General features: G+C 57.7%; 2 protein-coding genes across 2 annotated transcripts in view; both read right to left on the bottom strand.

Annotated features, from left to right (window-relative positions):
• USP28 (ubiquitin specific peptidase 28) overlaps positions 1-18,253 on the bottom strand; it is a gene marked incomplete at both ends in the record, with an annotated part of 269,710 nt that overhangs the window by 116,803 nt on the left and 134,654 nt on the right. The gene's annotated exons all lie outside the window — the stretch shown is intronic.
• The window catches only part of CADM1 (cell adhesion molecule 1), a gene marked incomplete at both ends in the record, with an annotated part of 94,602 nt that continues 94,323 nt past the window's right edge, over positions 17,975-18,253 (bottom strand). Inside the window, one exon of the mRNA XM_080358078.1 lies at positions 17,975-18,093. Within this exon, the coding sequence (XP_080214204.1) occupies positions 17,975-18,093 (119 nt within the window). The remainder of the gene's footprint in view (positions 18,094-18,253) is intronic.

The raw sequence follows: 18,253 nt of genomic DNA, 5'->3' as shown, positions 1-18,253 counted from the left end.
ACGCAGCTGTGAGTAAACACGTCAAAATGACCTGTCAAGGGGAAAGCGGGTCCCTGAGCTGCTCAGCGGAGGAGGCGAATTACAGGAAGATTTGTACTAGATTTCCAAAATGTATTCCAGAAAATGGGAGAATGAAAAGGATGAGGTTTGGGGGTTCTCGTTAACGCTTTGGCAGATCCCATCCCTTTCCTGCTTTGCAATAAGTTTGGAAACAGCTGTTAGTAAGCGCGGTTCCCGAGGGTTTTCTCACCTTTTCAGAGCTCCAGAGCCTTTCTTTCCTTTTCCTTCCGTTGCTCCGCTGCCCCGAGGAGCGCGGACAGGACGGCTCCGCACCCAGCAGAGACCCGGCCCGGCCCCAGCGCCCCCAGATCCACCCGACCACATTCCCCTCGGGACCCACCAGCGCTTCATCTTCCATCACAAAACAGTCCCATAAAGGGCTGATTAGTCAACTGATAATTGAGTTCTGAAATGTCAAAAACAATCTAGTATGAATATTCAGCAGATCACGGCACTGTAACTTACCTGTTCCGTCAACAATGACTAACAGCTTCTACCCCTATTGTTCTTCTCCAGAAATGATGTTCATTTGACTTTTCTGAGGTGACAAACAAGGCTCTGTTAAAGCACTCTTGCAGGTTAATGTCTAATGAGCTGCTTAAAAGGAAACGGTTTGGAAGTCGTGCCCGACTGCCGTCCCTGCGCGTTAGCTCCGTCACACGGCTCGGGGAACGGCCAGCTCCATCGGAATTGCCTCCGAGCACACACAGGTGATATTGTACCTTCCAGAAAGAGAAAACACGCTGCATAGATTGGAAAAAGAGTGATGTTTCCCTGCTGCTCGGGGTTGAACGCAGCCCAGGGTCCAGGTCACAGCACGCTCCAGACACCCCTCAATGTAACAGGGGAAACAGGCTACGTTTCATTAGGGGCCGTAGGGCTGGTTTTTAAAGGGGTGCGGAGCGCTGTCCGAGCAGCCCCAGCAGTCGGCCCCTCTGTTTCATGTCAGATCTGTTTCCACTCACCAAAACAGTCCAAAATGCCCTCGGTGTTGTCTGGGACCCCACTCTGGCACAGCCAGCGACCGCGCCGGTAACACCGGAGGGTCCCATCTCCCCAAGTATGTGTTTAATTAACGCACGAGCGCCAGCCCCAAAGGGAGCTGGGAAGCTCTGGCTGCCCCAGCCCAGATTTATGGGCTCTCTGCGAAGCGGTTAGCAAAGACATTTAAAAACAATTAGGTGCTGGGAGAGGCAGATTCAGGGAGCCCGGAATGCTCTCATTACGCTGCAGAACGGGAAAATAAAGCCATTAGGCTCACCAGACAACTCGCCTATTTGTACTATATTTTTTAATGATTACTTTCTCTAATAACGCCGCCTGCCTGCAGCGGCGCAAGCCCGAGGCGCCGGTGGGCGATGCTCCCGCGCCGCCAAACCCGGCTTTACCGTTTCTGAGCACGTGTTCCCCTCGGCTCTCGCGAGCCCTCGCCAGGTCACCCGGGGACAGCCCATCTCCTCTGCTCTCGGCAGGCTTGCCATCCCAAACGAAACTCCGCACGTTGTCACGGGTATTGCCCTTCGCTCGGGGAGGAAAATGAGGGGTTTGTGCAAGCCAAGGGGGCCTGGCCCGTGCAGCCCAGCTATCAATTCCTTTTCCACCCGCGCTCTGCCCCAAAACCACAGCTGGGTGTTTGACCAGGTGTCCCGGCAGCGGTGCCCATGGGGCAGAGGGGCTTTGGGAACGTTCCCATTCCCTTGTCCTGCATCTCAACAAACAGGAACTGTCCACGTCTCTCGACAGTTCCACGGCCGTTTGCACGGATCCCTCGCCAATGGCACCCACGAGCTTCACCACCGCACACGTGCAGGCTGCTCCTGTGTTATATTGGAGTGAAACCGTGCGACAACAGCCGGGCAGCGATCACGCGTTACCGTGAACTTCCAAATGCTCGTCCCCAAACATACTTCAATCACCGAGGCAACTGAAATTTTAATTAGTCACACCACAGCAGCGCTTCTGACTCAGGCAGCTGTGTGAAAACATATAACCAACCCCAAACCGAAACCCTTGAAAGCCTGAAAAAGCACAGAGAGGACAGCAAGTTTCACAAAGCTGCCTGGAGACATGCTGGTCTCCAGCGCCCATCGGCACCGCCAGCGTCCCGGCTCGTGGCGCCGGCTCTGCCAGCGCATCTCCTCTTCTGCCTGCTTGGCTTTGCCCGATTCCTTCCCTTTGCCCCATTCCTTCCCTTTGCCCGGCCATGCCACCGATCACCTCGCCCCGTGTCCCGGCCATGCCACCAATAGCCTCGCCCCGTGTCCCTGTCCCCGCTCGGGGCCAGGCGCTTGGTTTCTTGCCTTCCACGAGTCCTACCACAGGAAGCAGAAAACTAGTTTAACATCTCATTTATTTCATAGATGAGAAAGTAATTCCCTGCTGAATGATTGTCCTGAGCCAACACTTCAGGAAGCAGGAATTTACAGTGCCTGCCGGAGCCGGGAGTGCATTACCGCGGCGCTGCCACACAATGCAGCTGAAATATGTTTTTTTCCCTCCTGTTAGCCTGAAGAGAAAAGCCATTAAATATGATTAAGGTTAAGAGATTGCTAAAATTACAAACAGCCGCCATTCAATTATTTTGCTCTATAAAATGCAACACAGATTGGAGTTATTTCTCCGAAATGTGTTTTTGGAAAATAGCACAACACAACTAATGTGGTTTGATGTAGCAAATCAGGTTTCAGATACTCCTCGTAATGAAAAACTAAAAGGTTCATAATTTAACTCAAAGTTCGTAACTTCAAGTTGTCAGGTGCCGCTGCATAAAAAAAGTGGGGAAAAAAATCCCACTCCAACTAATATTCTGTGGAGTCATCTAAACCAGAGGCAATCAGCTCTATCATCCGTTACAGCCAACGGCAGGAAAGCGCAACAACTTGGCATAACAGCCACACATTTCTTTTGGAAATTAAATCTCTCCAACAGATTCTGTCATTTGAACGTGACCCGCGGCGGGTGCGGGGCCGCGAGCGGCACCCATGGCGAGTGGCACCGCCAGCGCACCTGTGTCGGCACCGCCAGCGCACCCGTGCCAGCACCGCAAGGAGCCAAACAACCAGGAAACTGCAATAAAAATCCGCATGGGGATATACACAAATGGTGGAGAGCGGTGGTTATTCTGGTTAATGAAATAGGAGGAATAGCGTTATTCTGCCCTTGTAGCGAGTTGCAACAGGTTAACGCATTGAGGAACAGATCGTTTGATGAGTAATTGCATGATTAGAACCCAACAGATCAATAATTTCTCATAACCCTATACATAATTCATTCCGTTAATGTGCTTATAATCATCCCGCACGCACCCGCTTAGGTCTCGCAACTGCTGTTCGTCCGTTTATCCGCCCTCTGTAACGCAAAGGGCGACAGCAAACCAACAGAAGGGCAGTTCGGAGCCCATTCGGGGCCGGCGCGCAGGTTTGCCCGGCTCCAGCCAGCCAGGACGTCCCACCCATCCCTCCCCGCCACCTAAACCGCTGTTCGATGCACTCGAACAGTAGATAACTCTTTATCTGACAGGTAATTAGCTGCAGAAGAAAAAAGCAAATTAAAAACAGACACCGTATTAATAACAATGCACACGCACATATTTGTCTGGAGAGGCACAATGAATTGCTTTAATTTACTGAAAGGGCCGGTCTATCTGAGGATGGGAAGGGATACATCTCAATTTCTGCTCCCGTTTGGGGTGTGCTCAGCGGCCCGCACCTCGGTGAGAATGCGGCCGCCCAGCCCCGGCTGTGCCGCGTCACCACGGGCACCGGCACCGCCTGTCCCCGCCGGGCCCGGGGGACACAGGAGGGGAAGGGGCATCGTCACACCCCGGCACCGCCTGTCCCCGCCGGGCCCAGGGGACACAGGAGGGGAAGGGGCATCGTCACACCCCGGCACCGCCTGTCCCCGCCGGGCCCGGGGGACACAGGAGGGGAAGGGGCATCGTCACACCCCGGCAGCGCGGAGCGGCGGCAAACGGGGGCTGAGCTGCCCCTCGCTCAGGACCGGGGCAGCAGCTCAGCCGAGCGCTCAAGTTCCTCATTGCTTTGGAATTTAATACCCGCCGCTGAATTTCAATTACACGACCAGTAATATTCGCTTAATTAAAAGCACCATCCTAGCCCGGTTGGGAGGAAGGGGAGTAAAAAGCAGGATGAAGCATCCCTGCTCTGGAGGGGACTCGGCGGGGAGCCGGGAAGGCTCTGGGGACACAGAGCACCGGGACCCGTCCCGCCTCTTTGCCCCAGGACGCGCGGCTGCTGCTCAGCCCCCTCCCCTTCCAGGCTGTGATTCCTCAAGCACCTCTTAGCAAAGTGTTTTTCTCTCTTGCCCGAATGTTAATCGGATCCCCTGCGCCGCTCCAGCTCTCCCCTGGGAAGCAGCCGCAGCGTGACAGCTCCCGCCCCCTTACCGAGAAGGTTTCTCGGAAAGGGAGAAGATAATTGACCCTGGAGGAGGAGCCACCAGCCAGGGCCCCGGCGGGGACACCCGGGGCCGCGCAGGGGTGCGGAGCCACCCCGTGTGCCACCGTGCCCCGTCCCCGCCGGGTTCCACTGCGAGGGACGCAGGGACGGGTGCTGTGCCGGCCCACCCGGCGCCTGCACAGGGACAGGTGCAGGGAACAACAAAGCACCGGGCTCGCCAGCTGATGGGGCTGGCGGCAGCTCAGGACTCCCAGGCTGCAAGGCTCAGTATTTTTAAACAAAACTCTGAGTTTATAAAACACCGCCCTGCCTTGGCCAAGCAGAAGCTCAAGACAAGCCTGTCTGTCACAGAGACACCCCAAGAGTCCATTAAGGTGCACAACAAGTTCCAAACTAGACTTGAATCTAGCCAGGAAAGTATAGCCAGTACACCAATCAGAAACTGGGTTTATGCAAATTATTTAGCAGTCGGACAACATAAAACCAGAATCAGATACCAGTTGAGGAGATTACTGGGGTACGACCACATGAGAATCGTGAGGATCCACAGCATGCACGCATTCACCCACAAAAACAAAACCAGAGGAGAAACAAGGTGTGTATCCAGCAGAGAAGAACAAGCACTCACCAAAGGACGTGGCGAGGATGCTCCATCCCGAGTCTGTTAAAACTGCTCCCAGTCTAAGGGGGGGCTCCAGTTCATGGATCCAAGGTGGGGACCCGGCTTTACAGCCTGGTCAGGTCTGGCTGTGGTCGTTAAGAGCCGGCCCAGAAGCATCTCGGCTTCTGTGGCACCTCTTTTCTTAAGGACTGAGCAGGGTCCCACCCCCGGCCCCGGGAGGTGGCGTCACAATGCCCCAGGGTGGGGATGTCACCACTGGCACCAGCCTGGCTGTGTGTGGGGACAGGCACAAAAGGCGCTAAGGAGCCACCAACTGCCCCACTGACAGCGCTGGGTCCCAGGGGGGATGCGCAATGCCACAACACCCCAGCTACGGCACGTGAAACGTTTAACGCGGCCAGGCTACACCAAACCGTCCCTTCTGATTCAAACTCACACATACAATCTACGGGAAACCGTGACCGAAGGCATTCGCTCCCTGGGGCTGCTCTCGTGGAAATGCCCCCAAAACAGGTTCCCCGCGGTGCCAGGGGCCCAGGAGCTGTGAACAGGCGCGGCCATTCTGGGTGCAAATTGGAGCAATGGCCAGTCATTGAGAGTCATTTCCAGGAACTAAACATGAATTAAGTGATTTACCGAGTGATGCTCTTGCTTTATATATGTGGTGTGTTTTTAAGTAACTGAGGTTTACTAAGTAATTTCCAAGCCCTATTTATTAGCACTGCATAAATCTGAGCAAACGAGTTATTTTAATTGTGGGAATAATTAAAAAACCCCATGTATTTCTATTGAGGAGAGCACCCAGACAGGGCTGCGGTGGGGAGGGTTTGTCCCCCCCAGTCCCTGGGCTGCGCCGCGCCCCGTGGTGGCTGCTGGCGACGGGACCCCGGCCCTGGGCAGCCACCCCTCGGTCACCAGCTCCACGACAAACACCCCGACCCCCGTTCCACAGGGGGATTCACTTCCCAGCAGGACGCCCCTTGGTCCCAAGGACCGCTCTGGTGGTTTATCCGAATCCCGCTCTGAGCCGTCCTCCCCCAGCTCTCGTGTCACCGCACTCCCCCGTACCCCGTGCCACCGCACTCCTCTGTCCCCCGTCCCCTGTGTCAACATCCTCCCCCGGCCCCCATGTCACCGCACTCCCCCAGCCCACCATACTCCTCTGTCCCCTGTGTCACGGCACTCCCCCATGTCACCGTGTCACCGCACTCCCCCATGTCACCGTGTCACCGCACTCCCCCTCACCTCCCCAGCTCGCACAGAAACACTTCCAAGGAATTTTTTTTGGGTCTCATGATTAAAAAATTGGCTCGGCGATGCTTTATGCATGCATCTGTTATGCTAAAATAACCATCCTTCCTAACCATGCCCACCTGCTGTCTTTTTCAATTTTAAGTATTTCTAAGTAGCAATCAAATCAGTATAATTTGTTCTTTATCTCAGAAAAACCATTGTGAAAGAAAAATGTGACCATTATGTTACATCAGGGAAAAATACAAGCCCTTTATTTTCAGCCTTCTCTCTATTCTATCAGATCTCAGTCGTCATTATGCCCGTCGTATTTAATATCGCTCAAATGAACAGAGCTCTCTTTAATCACCGCAACCTTTCTCCCCTCCCCGCCGCCCCCTCCCTGAGGTTAAGGCTTTTTCCTTTCCTTTCCTTTCTAGCTCAGATACATAAATATCGGTATCATGAAGGCGTTAAGGGTTTCCAGGAGACGCCGGGGCCGGTTGGGAGCCGCTCTGGCACCGTCTGCGACGGAGGTGCCGGGTCCCGGTGAGCGCGGCTGTGCCGGGCAGGACCAGCACCCCCAGATCCCCACAGAACGCGGGCAAATACCGGCTCTGCCGCCAGGCGCAGGAGGACTGACTGCCGAGACGCACACAGGGTGTGTGGAGATATCCAGCTCTGCAGCTTTCAGTAAATCCCACAGGTCAGAGGCCAGTGCTCAATCATTATTGATAGACCCTGTGCAGAGGGAGAGGCCACGGCGGCCGAGACGAGCCCCTCCGCAGGCCAAGAGCCACACCGTGCCGCGGGGCTGCCCAGGGAGACGGCTGCAGTTTAAACGACTGGGCAGCGGAACCTTCCGGCCCTAAAAGCCGCTGTGCTCAGGTGGTGCGGGAGCTCCAGGGTGTCAGGGTGATGGGGGAACTTGTTCTCCAGCCCAGGGACCTCACAGCAGCTTTGGGAAGAATGTAAACGCTGTCCTTTCCTTCCCTTCTCCTCGCCCAAGCGCCAGCTCTACAAACAAGAGCCATTCGCAGGAAAACGCCCCAATGGCAGCGGTTCCTCTGTCCCCCAGGAACACAACGTTAGCACCACGTAAGCGAGCGGGGAGCCCATCTTTGGTAGATTAAAGAACAAGGTTCAGATCATTGGCCAGTAATCCGCCTGGGGTCAAGCGTTGCTATTGAACCGCGCGCGCTGGCTGCCAGCTCTGCGTCCGCTGAGACGCCAGAGCAAACTCTGCTTCTGCGGCGGAGGTGTTTGGTTTGGTTTGGTGGTGCCGCAGCCCTGGCGGGGGCCGGGGAACCCACCGCTCTCCTTTGCACAAACATCACGGTCCTGCTGCCCTCGGCTCCTGCTGCCTCGGAGCAAAACACGCGAGAGCCGCCGCTCGCCACCCCGAGCCCGTCACGCTCGGTCCGAACCAGAGACGCGCTCTCATCTCAACAAACCCAGCGTCAGAGCCCGGACCTGCCGCAGGGAACATCGCTGAGCCCTCGGATCGGCACCGCCCAAACCGGGCTCTGACGCCTCACATGTCTGAGGAATGAGGACACTTACACCTCTGTCCCCCAAAATATCTACTCACAAGAAGACTTCAGGGCTGAGGGAGTTTCATGGACTCTCGAGGGCTGAGCGGGTGCACCGGGCGCCACCGCGGTGCCCGGCTGATTCGCCGCCCGTTCCAGCCCATCCCTCGCACGCGCTCTCACATCCAGCTCAGCTACACTTCGCACATTCTAGTTTCCATAAATAAAAATTAAACAAACACTTAACGAGCGTCATGCATATTAATACCCTCCAGGTGAAGGTTAGCATGAGCTGTGATTGTGGCAAACCCGCATTTGATTAGATTGACTTGAAAACAGGGGAGATAAACAACCCACAAAAGCCTAAAAATTACAGTAATTTATTCTTTTGACCTCCGCGCATTTCTCGGTTTAATGCAACTTCAGCCTCCTTCGTGCAACAGGAATTTTCCCGGCTCAAAGCGCTTCAAAGCAGCAGGTGCTGGCGCATTGGAAGTGACTCCGGCCCCCTCGCCTCTCCCATCGCTAACGGCGCGTGCGGCGCCTGCGCAGCGAGCCGGAGCTTTTCACTTACCAAAAGCTCCTTGTGGCAGCGGGACACGCGGTGCGAGACACGCGGGTCGGGACACGCGAGTCGGGACACGCGGTGCGGGACACGCGGGGCGGCCACTGCGCTGAGCCCGCAGCGGGACGGAGCTGCGGGGATGCTCCAGCTGCCTTCTCCCCCAAATCCGGGGGGTATCATAAACCTGGGAGCTCGTGTGACGAGGCTTATTCGGGAAGGGGCGGCGGGACTGCCCGCAACCCAAATATTGCCTGAGAAAAAGTGCTCTAAGCTGCTTCTCAGCCATCAGAGAAACACCTGTGCCACGTCTGAGACGCTTGCACCGGAACAGGGTGACGCACACCCCAAGAGCACCCCTGTCTGGGCTGCAGGACCGCGGCTGGAGCAGCACCCACGGCGCGACGGCGTTTCCCACTGCGACGGCTTTTCCAGCACAGCAGTCGCTGACCCCTCCTCGCTCCAACCCAGGTCAAAAGGGACATCCAGCCACAGCCCGAGCCAGCAGTGATAACGCCCGTTAATAACCACTAATAGCGGCACCTGGAAGGGCCCGACCTGCGGCTGGAGGGTCCCCACGGGTCCCCGCTCTGCTGCTCAGCCAAAGGTGCCATCCCCGCGGAAGCACCGGCACCGCTTCCCAACAGACGGGCAATGATTACTCACCCGCTTCCCGTTGGCGGTGACACCGTTAATCACCGCGGTCGCCGGGAGAAGGCTGCTAATGAAGACGTGACGCGGGCGGCAGCGGCCACAGCCATTTCTCAATTCATTAGCATCCTGTCACTCCGAAGGGTGATCGCAGGACCGCGTTCCCACCTCTCACCAAAACATGACAGGATAATAAAGCAAAGCTATTTTTCAGTGCTGAGGAAAAGCCAAACGCGTTCCTGGAGCTCAGGGGTTGGTACAAGTCCCTGAACCAGAAAAACAGAACGAAACCCAAACAAGTGATGATACTGTAGGACCAGAAGCAACTAATGTTTTCACCTTAAAAACAAACAAACAAGCTATAAGAACTACAAATATTGACGCTGCCGGTTCAGTGATTTACAAAACCACCAGGCAGGTCGCGTGCATTGACCCTTGGGAGGTCGGGCCACTCTCCACTGATGCTCTAAAGGCAAAGCCGGCGCTCCGCGGCACGCCGGTGAACGGCTCTTCAACGGGACAGATGGGTCCCAGCAGCCGGACACGACGGAGCAGCCCGTTTCCCCGCTGAAATCAGAGCCGGCAACGGTGCCACGTCCTCCGCAAAGACGGAGTGTGGCACAACCAGCTCCAGGGTTTGGAAACGGCCCCCGCAGCAGCTGACGGGCGCCCGAGTTAAGGCACTCACGGGTAAGCCGCGTTTTGAGCATCACTGCAAGCACTTGCTTTGCTGTGCTCAGGTTTCTGTACTATTTCCATCACCGTGATATCTAAACTCAACTCCCGTGTTCTGATCAGGCCCCATATGTTACTGGCAAATATTCCGATGAGCCGTGAAGCTCATGAAGCATTCGCTCCATCTGCGGGGACGTGGTTTTTGCTGATCTCCGTTTTCTTGACAGCGGTTTCATCATCCGGCCGGGAAATAACGATGGCGCAGCACGAGCCATGGCAGGCTCCGAACCGCGGGGAGCAAACAGCTGGCACCAGCACTTTATAAAACACCCTCGCTCGCCCTCCGAAGAAGGGGTTTTCGGAGACCCCGAGGGGCTGTGCAGGGGGGACAGGACCCTGAGCCCCCTGCGCGTGACGGGCCCGGAAAAGCAGCCCGAGGGCGCGGGGCTCAGCGGGAACACCCGCCTGCAAACCGGAGCGTTCTGCTCGGAAAATTCAATTACGCGTTTGGAAGGTGGAACGACAGCCGGTGTTCAAATAGCGGCATCTGCTTTTTGTGAGACGGTACAAGCGGTGGGTTTGGCACATGCCGGTGGGTTTGGCACATGCCGGTGCCACCACACACCAGGAGGTCTCCGGCCACCGTGGGGGTGAGCGCTGGAGGAGCCGCCGAGGGCGCGGGAGGTGGAACGAGGGGCACAGGAGGCAGGACAGCGAGCAGAGGGCAGGAGCGTGCCCCAAACCAGCCGGTGTCGGAGGCAGCACCGTGCCGGGACCCGCGCGGAGCCTGCGGGAGCAGAGCCGGCTGCGGGAACAGCGCTGTGCCCAGCCCAGCAAACCGCAGGAGCTCTTCCGGCTTTATTTTTTTCCCTGTTAAATCTAAGAGCGAAAACCATACCGACTGTGTTTGATAAGAGCTGCTTCCCCCGAGAGGGCTGTGGGAACGCGCTCTCACGAGCCAGCAAACACAACTCCCCTTCCTTGTTTATCTTCTTCATATTTTAAGCAAGGGCTGTGGAGAATGGAGTAATATTTGGCAGAATTCCCCATGCCTGTCGAAAACCAACACTTCATAAATATGTAACTGTTCGCATCTATCCCCCGCCGGCGAGCGGGGCTTCCAGGACGCGGGAACCTTCTCCGGGTTCCCCGGGGAGCTCGGTAACCAGCGGGAGGCACAGCGGCTGCTGCCCCGAGGATCAGGGTCGCTCTCCAGACCTGGCAGCTCTGGGGACTTTGTGGGAAGAGATTCAGCTGAAGCAAGTAAAAGAAAACGGACCTTTGAGTTCCGCTTTCCTCCGGCGTCTCAGGCACCAGATACCTGAGCCCCGAGCGCCCCACGGGGATCTGGCAGAGTCTCCAGCGATGAGCTGCGTTTCCAGCCATCGCCAGGGCACAGGTGGGGAAACTGAGGCACGTTCCTCCCCTCCGAGCTGGCCCAGAGCCGCCGCGGCACCGAGCTCCACGGGGACGACGCCGTCCCCGCTCGGCACCCCCGGCACGCTCACACAACCCTCCCGCCACAGGAGCGAGCAGCTCTGTGCACACTGCGCATCGCTGTCCCTGCTCCCATGCGCGTTCCTCCCACAAAGACCCAGAAAATCTCCCCCCATGGGGTGCAGCCGCACCACAGCACCGCTGCGCACCATATACCTCTTTTTACAAATAAAAAAGGACCACGCACTTACACTTAATTAAAAGTGTCTACGTAGGAACCAGATTAATTAATTCTCCTTCTACCCAAGAGCCCTCTCATTGTGTTCACTTAAATGAGGTTTTGAAATGCTGTCTCTCCGCTGTATCTGGGCTGGGGGGTCTCCAGACGACACTTGGGCCGCGGCTCCAGCCCGTGCTGCACCAGAACGGAGCAGACGAAGTGCAGGGGCCAGGCCGCTCTCCTTGAGTCAATAAAGCTCAATGAAGGGGCAGAAGGGAAGAAGGAAGAAGAGAGTCTCTGCCTGCCCTTGGTTCAGATAGCGCTGTGGACATGAAATATTCATTGCCTGTCAAGCACGTAGGGTCTGAAAAACCACCAAGCACTTCTCCATCCCCAAATCGTACATCATCGTTCTTTCCGAGTCCCCGCTCCGCAGCAGCTCCGGGTCGCGCTTCCCGCGGGTACCAGCGCCCGAGCCGCCCCGGGGACGGCAGGATGATCGGGGGATGCTCCCAAGGGTGCTGCTTGGAAAGACGCCGCTCTCCTCTGCGCCCGAGGAGCAGAGCTGCCCAGGGGATCTTGGGAAGAGACGGGGTAGCGCTGATCTCCTCCCAGTTTACACCTGGGTGCCGCACAGTAAATTTGGTGGATCACCTTCACCTTCAGCACCGACTCTCCCCTCTAATCTTTTATTCATCTCGGTTCTGAGTGAAGACTTTGTAGACAGTAAAGATGAGCACGAGAGCGGCGGGCACTTCACCTCTCACATATGGGACACTTGATGCTCTCTGTCCCGCCCGCACCAGCGCCCGGTGCCGGCACCGCGGCTGCATCGGCAGCAATGCCGGTGCGGGAGCTCCAGCTTCGCCGATACCCTGAGCCCTCCCCGCCAGAAATGGGGATGGAACGGGGGGAACAGCCGGCCTGGCCCAAGCAGGGATTGCAACCTCCCGCCCCCCAGACACCGGCAGGGATGGAAACCTCTAACGCGCCTCACGCCGTTTACTCTCTGCCAGATTTATCTGCCCGCTATTAGTCTCCAGAGCTCCGATTTGTTTGCCTGTCATTTGGACAAATGTTGATGGGCAGAAACAAGCAGGGCTCTCTATTTTTCCCTCCCCTTTTCTGCTCCCCCTGCTCCACACCATCCACTGCCAGCAAGAGCATCAAGGGAAAAGGATGAACAACTGACCCATAAAATAAATACAGGGCTTACTGTTTCTGATAAAGATTAAATATTGTAGGAGTCATGACTAGATAAAAGCTGGTGCAAGGAAAAGCCTCAGACCTCAACAGAGTACATAAAAAATAAAGCAGCATATATATAGCCACACACACACGAGAAGACATCTTGCAGCCTTTACGGGGAGTCTGACAATCTGAATCCATTTTGCTCACAAGTGCATCTCAGCCATGCCCCTGAGAACCCTCCTGTTCGAGCAGAACAACATGCACAGGATGCACAACAAAAAACGGCCTAGAGGTTCTTATTTTCAGCCAGGACGCCCTCCTGCTTTAGCCACCGCGCTGGCAGCGCCGCGCAGCCTGCGGCCGCAGCGCGACGGACCCGCACGGGCTCCAGAACACACAGCACCTAAACCAGCCCAAAGGACACGGCAACTGCTCCAGCGGCAGAGACGGGCACACGCAGATATCCATCGCTCACACACAGATATATCCATTGCTCACACACAGATCCATTGCTCACACACAGATATATCCATCGCTCACACACAGCGCAATCCGGCCGAGGCGCAGGGGCCGCATTCACTGCTGCGGCGAATGCAACAGGCACCGAGCGCACGGAGCGGCGGAACCGGGCTGCTCCCGCTCCGCAGACCCGGGGCCGCAGCCGCCCTGGCGCCCCAAACCCTCCGAGACCCCCAAAGCCTCTTACCTGCAGAGCCCGGTCCCAGCACGTCCCCCTCATCCGGGCCGGTAATCAGCGCCTGCAGCTGGGGGGAGCGGCCCCAGCTGGGCAGGGGGCGGGCAGACGGACAGACAGACAGGACACCCCGCTGCCCCATGGCCCGGCTCACAGCAGCGGGGCGGTGCTGGGGCGGTGCTGGGGCGGTGCTGGGGCGGCGGGTCCCAGGCTGGGGTGTTGGGGAGCGCTCGATGCCCCCAGGATCTGCCGGGCACCCCCTACAAACCCCGTTTTCCCCCGCGTGCCGGTTCACCGTGAGCACACGCGTGTGCCCGGGTCACACTGCCGATGAACCTCCAGCTGCAGCTCTGCTCAGTTCTAAGCCCCCCAGTTTCCATGTTCCCAGGGCAACCCCAAGGAGCCCCCTTGGAGCACCCCTGCGTGGGTCAGCGTGGGTCTGAGCCCCCGCAGACAAACCCGGGAGCTTGGTCAGGCCTTGCTCCAAAGCAGCTCATGACCGCACCGCGAGCCAACCGGGTGGCTCCCCGGGCACTGGGGCACTGGGAGCACTGGGGCACTGGGACAGGGGTGCGGTGAAGCCCCAGCCCCTCCCTGGCCCTGTCCACGCACACCAGAGCTCTCCGGGCTCTCCATCCAGCAGAAAAGCAGCCGGGCAAACACAAGCCAGAGAGTTAAAGCAGCGGCACAGAGAAAATTGGAGCCGCGCTCAGCAGCAAATTAGACATTTAAAAACTGAGGAGAGTGACTGGTGAAGATTAAATGCATTATAGATTTGCTGGAGGAGAGGCGAGCAAAAGAAAAGGTAGATCATTGACACCCCTCAGGCAACAGGGTGAAGATTTGTTTGCGTACTGGTGTGTAATCAAGTGGGAATGAATGCAAGACACGGGGCCTTAATTTTTCATTTGCAATCAAGGCCACGTACACCTTTTTAGTCACAGAAAAACACCGCGCTCTCCTTGTTCCTGCCTAACAACCGCGTTACCCAGGAAGGGAAAATTACCCAGACATGATGGGGCTGATTGCGGCCGGGAGCTCCGGTGCAGCGGGGGCCCGGCCGCGCCGCTCGGGCGCAGTCACCGCGATGCTCCCGCGCGGGCGCCCGGCCGGGGGACACAGGAGCTGCTGTGCTGAGAGATCCCGGGTGCGGGTCCAGGCTGGGCTCACCGCTGCCTTCAAAGGGGGTTCCTTTTGTTTGTTTGTTTGTTTTTCCCCAAATGCTGGATGCGGGGGGGAAAGAAAGGATGGTGTGAAGTGTCACACTTGGGTCGTGGCTCCGCCAGGCTGTTGAAAGGACCCGAGGAAAACGCCGGTGCCGGGGTCTGCTCCGGGAAGCGCGGAAGAGGCTGCTAAATGTGAGCGCCCGGAGTGGCGTGAATAAGGGGCCTGTCTGCAGAAAGGGGGCAAATTCGGAGGCTTCGCCCCAGCGAGGGGCCAGTGGGCAGCCCCCCCGTCCTGGGGAGAACACGGAGAGCAGAACACAGGGGGTGCCAGGGCAGGAGCGGGGCGCGCGGCTGCAGACGCCTCCCCAGCTCGCTGCCGTTCCCCCGCAGCTCCCGCCGCGCAGCAGCTGCCGAGCTGTCGCGGGCGCAGCCGCAGCCGGGCCGGGGCCACGAGGTGCCGTCCCGGGAGAGCGCGGGGAGCCAGCACAGAGCCGAGCGGAGCCCCTTGATCAAATATTCCCTTTGCTCCTGGCAGCCTTCATCTCCGCCGCTGCCGCCTCGCTCCATCGCCAGCCCGGGCTGCTCGCCCCGCGCTGCTGCAGGGAGGCAGAGCCGGGCCGGGGGGACAGCGGCCCCGGGGTGCGCTCATGGATGCTTAACCCAGCAGAAGGGTCACACCTCAACAGAGCTGTGAATGCAGCCCCTCTGCTCAGAGAGCACCCCGGGGATCCCCGCGGCGCAGGCTGCAGCAAAGGGCAGGGAGTCCCGCTCACCCTGAAGGACGGGTGCGTGAAGGGATGGCAGGTCCGGTCCTCACGGAGCAGGGATGCGGCTGCTCCCGGATCCAGCTCCCGGCATCACCCCCATCGCTGCCTCCCTCCCACCCGGCGAGGGTGAGGCTGAGGATGAGGAGGGGGCATGTCAGCCGCTGCCTGGAAAACGGGCTGGGACTGCCTGAAAAAGCCATTAGCCGGCTGTCAGGAGCCTCTGACGAGAGGCGCCAGGCTGGCGATCGATGGCGCCAGCTGCCCCGGCACATCGCGCCCACGTCCCGCTCACCCGCAGCTGAATCTCCATCACCCAGCCCCAAATTCATGTGCCTCTCACCTGATGTAAAGTGTCCTTTATCGCTAATTACTCGACATGGCACAGTTTGGGTTTTGCCTCAGTGTCATCATTTCTCTAAGGAACCTGCAGTTTCTCCGATGGCGAGAGCAGCGAGCAGGTCGGTGCGCCGCGGGTCCGTCCGGCTCCGCGGCCGCCGCGGCTCTCGGGAGCGGCTCCGCCGCACAGGGCGTTCGTTTCCTCCTCCTTTGTCCAAAACGTGAACGATTGATGCTGCTCACTCGGGCGCTGTAGCTGCCTCGTAACCTGATTTCAGGAGAGGGCGACGGGAGGAACCAGCGCTGGGCTCCTCAACAGCCACGAGCGAGCGGGGGCCACGCGGGTCCTTCCCGGCAGCACTTTCCATCGGAATTGGGCGTTTTGAGGCAAAAACATCACACGCTAAATCCTGAGTGTTTGAAAGAGAGAAATAAGGAAACGTGGCCGCAGGCAGAACTGAGGTGGCGGGGGGAACGGGGTGAACGCTCACGGTCCCACCGGCACCGGCACCAGAGCGGCGGGGACACAGCGCAAGGGACACGCAGCTTCGGAACATTAAGTTTTTTTATTAAGAAGACAGATATTTTATAGTACTTCTTTTCCTTTGTAAAAATGGTATACATGAACCAATACAAAATGTGAATGGGAACAGATGGATATGTGTGTTCTCACATCGTAACACCTTCCATGGACACCTTGAAACAGAACTGGCCTAAGGGGAAGAAATCAAAAGGCCGGGTGAATAAAGAACAAGGTTGTTTAGCGTCAGTTCCGCGTCCTTCATCTGCAACACCCCTTAAACAAGGTTGTTCTTTCTTCACGCTTCAAAATCCTAATGATCTAAAGCTGTACAAAGTAATACTCAACAATACATTTCAAACAGTGCACTGTATACCGAAGAAAGAATACATAAACCAATATACAACTAAAATTCGGAATTGCCTCTTTTTTTAGCCTGTTTTTATTTTATTTTATTTTATTTTTTTCCAATGTGTGGGGCCGAAATTTCGCAATCTACCTGAGACGGAAAACACCATCAAACACATGAACCTGAGACATGTCCACAGCGTAAGTCAAAGTTACATTGGTAACACTGCACTACTGTACACTTCCAAACAAGGATGGGGGGCTCAGAGCGGGACGCCGGCCCGCACCAGATGGGCCCCGCGCCGGCTCCTCTCACCGCGCTGGGGCCCGGCGGCGCCGCCGAGCCGGGAAAGGGCATTTCCGCGCGGTCCTGCCCGCGCCGGGGGACGCAGAGAGCGCCGCAGCGCGGGCGGCTCCCACCATGGTGCCCCGGGGACCCCGCGTCCCGATGGTTCTGCCAAAAACAACTACCGAAAAACCAAAAAACGTACGGAAACGCTCCCCCTGAAACACCTAAAAAAAAACCCCAAACCCTGACGCTAAGATTAATGCTTCCCTTAAATAAATCAGCATACATTTTCCACATAAACACAGTAAAAAAAAGTACCGCTCCAAATCCAAGATTACTCACCAAAAGAAAATTCAGCATATATAACCGAGCTGCCGTCTCCTCGCTGCGGCGTGGCGGCTCTGCCGGCCGGGCTCCCTGCGCGCCTATGGCTTTGAAATCAGCGCTGTCGCGGCACCGCGGGCCCCGCGGGTCACCGAGCGGGACCAATGGGCAGTTCTGGTGGGCCAGCGGCTCTGGGGACGGGGCCGGACCCGGGTGTCCGCAGCCCCGGGCAGGGGGCTCCACGGCCACGGGAGGTGACGCCGGCCCGGGGACCCTGCGGCCACCCATCCTGCAGCGGGACGAGCCCGCGGCCCCGTGCCGCGCTCCAGCCCCGGTCCCAGTGCCGCGCGGGTCTTGGCGCTGGCGCGTCCCGGCCTCAGTGCCGACGGAGGGGACGCGCAACCGGCACAGCGACTGCAAACTACGGCATCTAAAACGTGCTGGTTCTCCTCCCGCGAGCTCGAGGTCTGAATGGGAACCGGCCAAGAGAGAAAGCAACGCGTCCACAGAACCCACGAGCGGCGAGGGGGCCCGGCGGGCGGGAGCGGGGAACGAAGAGCCACAGAAACCCCACGGACCAGCGCACAGAACCCCTCTCTGCCCAGCCTCCCCCGGCCCCGACAAACAGAAATGAAACAAGGCACAGAATCTTCTGCAATGACTTCACTAAACTAAATCCAAGCTGACCTGGCCAAAAAAAGAAAACCCAAACGAACTGAGGTGTCGAACAGCAGAGTGTACTTACGAGGAATATTTTTACACAGCGAACCCCAGACCCTCCCGGCCTCACCATCTCCACCCATCGCTTTTGTTTTTCTTTAAAAAAAAAGACACAAGCTGGTTGCAACTCCAATATCACTGTCTCTGTAGCGTTTAAATAGGGCCAGCAGTAACCGTCCACGGTTGGACACCTCATGGGGACCAAGGCTGCTCTAGATGAAGTACTCCTTCTTCTCCTCCGAGTTGTTCTGCCCGCCCTCGGCGTTGATGATGGCTGTGTCCGCGTCGGCCGCGTCGTCAGCGCCTTTGGCTTCGTGGGTGAAGTACGTGCCTGCAAGGGAAGCGGAGCCTGCGTGACCGCGGAAAACCTGCCCCGAACGCGGCGGTGCCGGGCTGGGGCGCCAGGACCCCGCGCCAGGACCCGCACGGCTGGTGCCACCGCGCGGGAGCACCCGGAGCCCGGCCCCACGTCCCCAAAACGCGACCGCGTG

Source organism: Nesoenas mayeri (assembly GCF_963082525.1).
Source record: "Nesoenas mayeri genome assembly, chromosome: 22".
NCBI classification, from domain to species: Eukaryota; Metazoa; Chordata; class Aves; order Columbiformes; family Columbidae; genus Nesoenas; species Nesoenas mayeri.
Note: the sequence above shows the minus strand (reverse complement) of the source record. Positions and strands in the feature narration are given on the sequence as shown.